This window comes from Prosopis cineraria, unplaced genomic scaffold (assembly GCF_029017545.1).
Source record: "Prosopis cineraria cultivar Desert tree isolate PC_DT_omini unplaced genomic scaffold, ASM2901754v1 PC1772, whole genome shotgun sequence".
NCBI lineage: Eukaryota > Viridiplantae > Streptophyta > Magnoliopsida > Fabales > Fabaceae > Prosopis > Prosopis cineraria.
Window position 1 is genome coordinate 18,707 of NW_026557097.1, and position 9,394 is coordinate 28,100.

General features: G+C 36.0%; 1 protein-coding gene and 1 pseudogene across 4 annotated transcripts; both read right to left on the reverse strand.

Annotated features, from left to right (window-relative positions):
* Positions 1 to 1,198: 1,198 nt before the first annotated feature.
* On the reverse strand, positions 1,199 to 6,422 carry LOC129300845 (uncharacterized). 4 transcript variants are annotated; one of them, XM_054939439.1, is made up of 9 exons: positions 5,937 to 6,422; positions 4,803 to 5,010; positions 4,558 to 4,705; positions 3,142 to 3,221; positions 3,009 to 3,051; positions 2,501 to 2,557; positions 2,348 to 2,399; positions 1,584 to 1,678; positions 1,199 to 1,491 (listed from the first exon to the last, which is right to left on the reverse strand). In XM_054939439.1, exons 1-9 carry the CDS (start codon positions 6,091 to 6,093, stop codon positions 1,390 to 1,392), a joined length of 942 nt encoding a protein of 313 aa, XP_054795414.1. In that variant the 5' UTR covers positions 6,094 to 6,422; the 3' UTR covers positions 1,199 to 1,389. The 4 variants fall into 4 exon arrangements, with proteins under 4 accessions (XP_054795414.1, XP_054795412.1, XP_054795413.1 ...); XM_054939437.1 differs by having other exon boundaries at positions 2,312 to 2,399; XM_054939438.1 differs by having other exon boundaries at positions 3,000 to 3,051.
* Positions 6,423 to 8,308: 1,886 nt separating this feature from the next.
* LOC129300844 (thaumatin-like protein 1) lies at positions 8,309 to 9,349 on the reverse strand (annotated as a pseudogene).
* Between the last annotated feature and the right edge of the window lie 45 nt (positions 9,350 to 9,394).

Consider the following 9,394-nt stretch of genomic DNA (forward strand, 5'->3'; position numbering starts at 1 on the left):
AGTGTAACCCAAGTCAAAATCTAGTTTGCCCGTTGCATAATCTAAAACCATGAGACTATCAAGCCATCCATGTGAATTCCAGCCATAATTAAACATTTCGAATATGTCAACTCATAGCACTTGAAGTATTGTTCTACACAGAACAGCCAGTCCGGGGATTCAGTGCCATCAAAATAAGGAAAGTCAACCTTTACCTACTTAGTAGTAAACTAAGTTCTCATCAAGTTGGCCAGCAACTTCATCTCCAAGGAATGAATGCCAGAAGCTTTGCTTTTGTGAGTTGACTTTAAGTCGTCTATCAACTTGGCAACCTTTTCCATGAATCCTTCAATCTTCAAGAAACGTTTTGATGTTTCTACCATAAATTCGTGCACCCTTTGCATATCGCCCTATAACTCTTTAAGCTTAGCCTTCTTAGCCATGATGTTCTCTCTCAATGAAATCACCAAATATGTCATGCTCAAAATCAATTCAATAGTAAGCAAACATAATGGAATGAAATGAGTCGTTTATTATCTTGGCATGGATCATTTCAACTTAGCGATAACAAAAAGCATAATGAAAATTCAGAAAATGTAAATAATACTGCTCAAAAAGAGAGAATAAGTGTCAGAAGAAAATTCCAATAACCATCAACATGACCCATCTTTACCTCTCTCAATCATTTATCATCTACACCAAACATGGACCTAAGCTTTCATGTGGGTCTTTTAATTCTACAACTATCTTGGCCCAAAACCACATCCTCCCTAACTCTACTCACATTAGTTGCACTCGCTAGGACAGAACCTTGGTTGGGCCTTGCTTCTTGGTTTGTGGTGGAAACTTAATTTGAATTAATTAATCCCCTTAAAACTTATTTGTCATTCTTCCTTCCTTTTTTCTTTTACCCATGGCACATGGACTCAAAAGGAGGAGGAATTTCTTTAGTAGACAATGGCAAGAGTTAATTGACTTTTGTTTTTAATATTTTTTTCCAAAAAATAAATTTCATTCTATATTTTTCTCATATTATACCAAGTCAATTTTATGTGAATGTCATTCCACTCTACCCATTCCATTACTACATAACCGTCAATTCAACCGCAAGGATTGAAAATGCAACCATGGCTAGTGTCTATACCCCTTGCGAACATGGGCTTCTGTGTAAGGTGTGTGAGACTTGAATCCAGAACAGCTCTTCCACCATTACGAGAAATGAAGCAATCAAAAAAGGATTTTACAAGAAACGATTAAATAAAACCAAGTAATCCTGAAAACGCTGCGCAGTGAAACGAGTGAGTCAGAAGAATGGAACTCTTGAAACATACACTATCACATTAGTAGTAAAAAAAGAATGGCCCAATTGAGAAGCAAGGGCCCAAAACGTCGTATGTACATGAGTGGCAGTCACTTCCAATATGGAGAACCAACCGGAGCAATAAGGCCCAGGTATCGCATTATCTTTAACCGGCGAGCCTTTCTTTCTGACTTTGGAGGAGATGCCACCTCCTACAAAATAATTTCATTATTACTCTAAGCACTTGACATATAAAGTCCTGATAAAAAGCCGAAGCCATGCCAAAAACTGGGTAGAAACTTACATCAAAATGAAGTTTGCGCTTGCGTTCTCTTTTACCCCTTCCTCTCTCCTTTAAATCATCTATTGTTTTGCTCGAGGCTGATGAAGTCCATTTTTCTGATAAAATCATAAATAAATATTATAATAACAACATTGAGAAACAAAAGGAGCACACTAGAGCTTCATTATCGGCAGTCATAGCTTTTAAATCAACATATTATTAGACATTTGACCATGATGAGCGTGTGAAATGAAACAGTATCTGCTGTGTATGAGCACGCACTTCTTTCAGAGATTGCTAAGTGCTAAATAGTCCAATATTTTCATGACAAAAGCACAAAACCTACAATATTCTTTTGTTTAGCTAAATTGTCGCAGCAGGCATGAAAAATATAATATGGACAATAAACAAGGCCTGCAATATTTTTAAACAAGAGCAGCCAAAATATTTTTTGTTAGCTAAAACTACCTCCGAACCGAATTAAAGCTTGTGGAGCTATGTGGTTTCACATTTATTGTACATAGATGAAACACGTCTGAATACACTGTTTGAATAAAACTAAAAGAATACAATCACATCAATAAAACATGTCTGCTTCCAAAAACTAGAATGATGCAAATTACTTCAGGCTAATACAATAATTTCATTAACTCGATAGTATGAAAGTGATTCTGCTTTTTTTACTGCGTTTATGCAACTGTATCACTCCTTCCATAAAACATAATATGGAGTAAAAAGCAATTTTATACCACATGAGTGATCTTGCAGATCCGAGTGAACAGTACCTTGGGGACTCAACTTTCTGCACGAACTAAGTTGTTCCTTCCTCTGCAAAGCCTACAATAAAATAAGAAGACAAGTGAAACACAATATTCTATAGGTTAAAATTACAAAATATACTCAAGTCAGGCATATCGGACTGCTTTAGATTAACATACTTGTTCTAGAGCATCTTGGAAATCTTTTGCAGGGTTACTGCTCCTTTCTTCATAAGACTGTTTTGGGGAAAAAAAAAAACCAGCACAGACATCAGATATTGACAAACTTTGGTTAAGAGAACAAAGGAGGTGGAATAATGTCCCATGCTGCAAATAAGGTCCTATTTCTCCAATGACCCCTCGTCTCTACGGGTCAGAAATTGGGGGAACAAAAGACAAAGGAGGGCAGAAGGGTCTGAACAGTTAAAATCACTAGCTTCTCTACAGGACAAGTTCAATTTCAATGGTCCATACAAAAGGCCTCATAAAATTCATGCTGCCTGGCAACAATTATGGGTGGCAGTGGGATGACTTTTCTTTTAGGGTTGAGATGAGGTTCTTATCAGTCCTCTTTCTCCAGGATTCAGTTCCAGCAAGGTGTTTTCAAAATGCAATATCCAAAGGACTCGAGAACAATAATAAGCTTCCTTATGAGACAGAAGAACAGTAAGAAACGAACCAAACTCACATCCTCAAATGCTGAAAGATCTTTCGCTGGGTCAATCCTAGCACTGTAAAGCCACAAAGTAATATTCAGCTCAATCTTTAAACATGTTAGACACATCCACGAAACTCGTTATACTGAAAGTAGGCTACGATACCAGGGTTGATTCCCATAAAACTGCACCAAGACATGTCTATCAGAGACCTGGCCTGCTAAGGTGGGTCTTTCTTCCATGATCTGAAATAATATTTTTAAAAGAAACATAAACAGGTTATAAAGTCAGTGTAAAAAACAAGAGGTGTTGAAACATCAGCACTTCACCTCGCCTATGCCATAAACTAATTCATGATATCGAATAACGTTAAGAGAAAGTTAGATTAAATGCAACCTAAAGAAGCCAAAAAATATATATCCATGACATATTAGTATGGAGAGATCTTAAATTGGCAATCATTAGCCATGATTAATTCAATGAAATATAATTCTTCTACTCTGGCAAACTGAGGAAAGATTTTACATGAATATTCAAAGCTGTAGCGCACAATCTGGTAGAAGAAAAAACTGTATCAGATGAAATATGATATGACATTAAAAGCTCAAACTTCAAAAGTTGAAAATTGCCAAATTTAAAGAAGACTTAAGAACTTTCAGTTCAAAAGAAGAACTTAAGATCTACAGCGGACAAAAACTGGTCTTACATATGAAATATAACTTCTGCATTGAACAAAAGGAGGCATGCCTCATAAATCCACAATAGGATGAAGACAGAAACAAAATGGGACTTGAACGGTTGAACCCAAAAACAAAATGAATTCGCCTATTCCAAAAGCCACTCAATTATGTTTTTTTCTCCCTCTTTTGCTTGTTTATCCAAACGAATATATAAGCAGTGGTGGACCTGGGTTGAGGTGAGGGTAGGCAAATGCCCCACTCAACTTAGTAAAATTTACAAGTGTGCATTGTAACTTATGAAAATTTACACCCACTAAACTCAAAATAAAACCTTTTTGAGTTCTTAAAAAAAAAAAAAGTAAGCCTTTGATATTTTACTCAAGTCCAATATATTTTAAGGTCTTAACATGTTAAATTTATATTTATATTATTTTTTTGGTAACGTAATTTTATATTATCTTTTATAGTATTCTAATTTAAATATTATTATTTTATATTTTATGCCCCCACTGACTGAGGGTTTTCTGTCCACCACTTTATATAAGGCCATGCAACATGTAACTTTCTCATGTATTTTTTTTTTAATCCCACTAAATTTTGGGAAGCAAAAAAGTGCATGTATTTAAGCTTGCTAAACGTTGAAGTTGTGCTCTACATATAATCCGTTTGCACGAGATATCAAATGTAGGCTACAAATACCAATCCAATGAGACAAATTTTTTGCCACAGATTATATAATTGCAAGACTCAATGAGCACTTCGTTGACATATTGTCCGCAGGTTTCAAAATCCTAATTTTTCCTTTGCTGCAAAATACATGATTTCTTATTTCAATGTATGACAAGCATGTAGTAATTAGCGGTAGAAAAGAAGTAGCACAGCAGGATATAAGAGTAAATACCTCCGCAGGCCACCACACTTGACAAGATGTTTTTGCCCATACAACACTCCCTGGGGTTATAGTAATGCAATTGCTGTAAGTAACAGGTGACTCCTGTGATGTGGATTCTGATATCTTGAGGGTGCTATTTTTTCCTTGTTGACCATCCCTACATTAAGTTCTTATTAACATAATGAGAGAGAGAGAGAGATGCAATATTTTGCATATATTCGCACAGCCATGAGGAAAGGCCATCCAAAACATACCTATTGCTGCCAACGTCAAGAGCTTCATCTCGGACAACTGATTCAACTTCAGTCACTGGAACATCAAGATTTTCATCCCTATAGAAACCACTGCATTTAACAAGTGTACCTTCAGGGAATTGTTCTTCTTTCATTCTATCCTCGTGTACACTGCTTGCAGAGACACTGTCCAATCTGACTTCTCCAGAAGATGAACCATGTGAAGAAACTGCAAAATATGTTTCCCAAAATAAAGGTTAACCATGTTTTTTGAAAAAAATCAATGATATGAAGAAAAATGGGCACTAGTGCTGTAGGCAATGATCCATGTTAAGTCCTTGCGTATAAATTACAATAAAGTCGTCAATTTAAAACCCAAAAGAAAAGATTGATGCATGTGAATTTAAATATAAGAATGTAACTTTTTAAAGCTTTTAACATTTACTTAATCAAAGACAAAAAGTTATCGAAGGTCGTTATAATTTATCTATGAACTGAAATCCCTATTGATGCTTCTCACCCTGCATATAAATACTTCACAACTACAACACTAAAATGTGCTTGCTATTGATTACCGTGGCGTCTGCCGAACCATTTAGATATTGGCACCACTACAGTTGCAACCAAAAAAAAAAAAAATCAACTTATAAGAGCAACAGTCTTAAACTGCATTGCTTCTCCTTGCTTAACCAAGCAAGCATGGGAAAAAAAATATTGAATAAATATATCAATGTTTTAAACGAGTAATTCAAAAGAAGCAAAATTGGATCTAAGCTGAAGATAGAGGCTCAAAGCTCAAGTTTCGGCTGTGTATGCAGTGATACATAGAAGCAAAGGAAGGATAAATCACGTACAAAAATAAGATAAACCGTGATGATCCTCAATAATCAGCAGGAACTGACAAAAGTTTCAGATGTTTATCCCAATTAAAAGAAAATTCAGTTATCAACTGAATTGTTTGATAATGAACCCAATCCCCATGGTGATCAACATGATCGAATTTCAAATCAGAACATATTTAACAGTGATTAGGCAATTCGACGGATCAAGCCTTACAGCCGTTAATCAAAGATTTTTCATACGTTCAACCAAGAAAACTCGTAGAATGTGGTATGAACATCGAGAACAGACATAAAATCGAAGAAAGGAAACAACCTGGGTTGGAGAGAGAAGCAGAATTGCGCATAAACACAGAGAAATCAGTGCGGCGTTTTTGGTGGGTGCTTCTGCGCTGTTGAGAATGGTTTGGGATACAGTCAGTTGGGATTATCTTTTGGCTCTTCTTCTCGGGTGTTCCTCTCTTCTTCGCCATTGCTCCTAATGGAAGTATAAATAGAGACGGAAGCGCTAAAAAAATCTTAAAGGAAACAGAGGAACCCTAGACCAAAAGGAAGAGATACACAGTGTGTTTGATCAATGAAATAGAATGTGGCGATTGGCAACATCAAATATCGGACAACAGCTTAAATTTAAAATTCGCCGCCTTCGATGGTTATCCTAATCTCATCAGCTTTGTACATTCCGAGAGCAAAACGGAATTGTCCCGCTGAAATCTTCCACTACCGACCTAACCACATCCACAACATGGTACGAACTACAAAGACATTTGCTGATGTTTGACAACTTGGAATCTTGAAACTATTGTTTTTCCTTTTATTCATCTGATAAAAACTTTAGGTTAGGAAAAAATCTGATAAAAGCATTAAAACAGTTTTTTCTTTCCTTTTTAATTTTTAATGTTCTGAAGAGTTACTTAATTGATGATATCAAATACATTTTCGCGTTAACGAAGCGCAAGTTCTGAAAAGGAGATCCCTCCGGCTAATATACTACTAGGTGGTGGTGCGGGCGTTGTTAGTTGACACTTAAAACAAGAGGATATGTTCATCGCCAGAGAAATTATTCTGACTATTCTTTTTCTTTTTTTGAAGGGATGGCCAATAATTTCGTTGTTATTAAAGATTCTTTATTGAGTAGGTCTGTGAATTTACGCATTATGTGATGCTATATGAGCCAAAAGAAAAACTTTGTTGTTCGCATTTTTTTCCCCATTTTGACAATTTTACACAAACACAACTCGTTTGTTCCAGTAAAAATCAAGAATTCGTGTATAGCATAAATAAAACTTAAGTTGGATTTGAACCAGAAAATAAAAAAACTTGAATCGGAAAGAATCAATGAAGGCTTTCTCCCCATTAATTAGTTTTTCATGCTGCTGTGAATTATCAAATAACATCTACTATCAGTTAATCAAATAAATTTTTATTTATCATTATTTTTAATAACTTTATTTTTATAAATTTTTATTTATCATTATTTTAATAACTTTATTTTTATAATAGGATGCTTGTTTAATTGATTTTCTTTCCCTCTATTATTATAAATTTTAAAATTAATTTATATTTAATATTATTTGAATATCATGTTTTTGTTGAATCAACTATGGGTAACATGATGCATCAAATCCACCAAGTCCATCTAAAAATTTATCTACTTTCACCTTCTTTTGATTTATGGAATAGTAATGTTTAATGCCAAGATTGAGTGCCAATTTTCGAAGATAGTTGTGAACACAAAAGTCAGTAGCAAGAGACTATTTTTTTTAAAATTTTGTATAAATCCTATACAACATATTTAAATATCATAAGTTCATTTAAAACAAATTCAACAAAAGAAAATAACAACACATTGACAATTCAGTTGTCACTTTTCTTTGTTCATCATTAATGAATCTTTTAATATTTAATTATATTATGTAAGAACTCAAAGTAATCCCTCTCTCTTTTTTGGAGCCAACATAGCCAATGAGAGCATGAATGGAGTATAATGGGTAACCAGGTGAGGTGAGTGGTGCCTAGGCCTAGAAGCTCCAATTTATTAGCAGTTTTCGGCCAAAGCATAACAGGCTGGTTAGCTTGTCGTATTATGTGACAAATATTGTAATAAACTAGTAATAAGCATTTAATACCCCAAGCAATGTATATTTTATTTATGTTATTATGACTCTTAAAATGGGTCCTGATACGTTGAAGATTTACAAGGTACGGAATAAATATACGAGCCAACAGGTGATGATTGATACGGTTGGGCATTCTTCGTGTACCGTCTCAATTTCTTTTTATTAATTTTTTAGTATTCCTCCCTATCTTATGATATATAGTGAATACTTTTCCATTTAATATTTTTTTATTAATATCTCATTCGTCTCTATTTATTTATTTATTAATGAAAAGTAAAATTAAAACGTACAAGGTATGAATTTTTTTTTCTCTCCTCAATTTTTCCTTGCATAGCATGCTATTTTAAATTTTAACGATCTCTCCATATCTTCCATCTCGTAAGGATATAGTATTAACGAAAATGAATAATAATTACACCATAATTAAAATTTAAAACAGACGTGCATTTAGAAATGAAATAAAAATATAAATCAGTATGAGCAAAGAGGTATCGGAAAAAGCACCCCTAATTATTGATTATTGAGGCTATCATTATTCGCAGGGTGCACAGAAGTCAATTCTCAAGACTCAAGATTTAAGGGCTTTAATTACCACGAGTCCACGAGAATGCCCACAGGGCAAAGAGAAAGCGCCCATATGTTTTAGACAAACAGGACAGAAAGTGATGTCATAGCTTTCAGCCCCTTTACATTGATACTTGGGAGGGTTATGATCCCCGGGATAGGTGTGGGCCATATTGCACAATTCCTTGTTCCTCTTAGAGAACTCGTCAGGCTGGCAGCCACTATCGCCGCAGCAATATTTGGCTTCCTTCAACGCATCGCACGCACTGTAACAACCCACATATCGACCATCCTTATTCGCCGCCACTAAAAATGAAGGGCACACACGTCCTTAAGATCTCTAGCACAGTCCACCACGGGGCACGGCCCGGATCCGTCCACCAGCATCCCTCCGTTGGGTTGGACCCGGACCCGCATGTTCTGCCCGTGGACTAGGCTCACTTCGTAGGAAACAACCGGGTGTTGATGTCCAGGTTGATGAGAGTTACTGGGTAAGCGGGTTGCGGACTCACACAGACAAGTTTACCAGAGCCGCAATCTCCGCTTTGGCATGAGAAGTAGAAGGACGCATTGTTGGAGCATTGGGTTCGAGCCCAAATGGAGCCGCTCCAGCGATCGTCCATACTGTAAGTTGTGTGGACGTCTGGTGGAAGTTCTGGCTCCGCATCCAGCATGTCGGTGCTAGCGGCGCGCCATATGGTATAGGGACACTGGTTCGTAAAATGAAATGTCACGTCACAATGACCTCCTGCATATTATTTTCAAGACAACCAATGTTATGAGATAGGTCTTCTTAAAATAATTAATAAGAAAGGAGCGTGAAGTTGAAACAAGACTCCATTAATCTTTAATGGTTTCTTGTACTTCACAACACAGGTTGAAGAATAATGGACTCAGAACTCGAAATTGTGCTTGGAATGAAAGGAGGAACAAGGAAGCAACTGTTGTTTTTCGATTAAAGCGAAAATCAAGGAAGAAGAGCAAGACCTGGAATGAGTAGCAGTAACGGCAGCAGCAGAAACTTGAAAATAGCTCTGGAGGCCATTTGATCGATATCTCCCTTGAATGGCATTCAATGTGGATGGTTGTC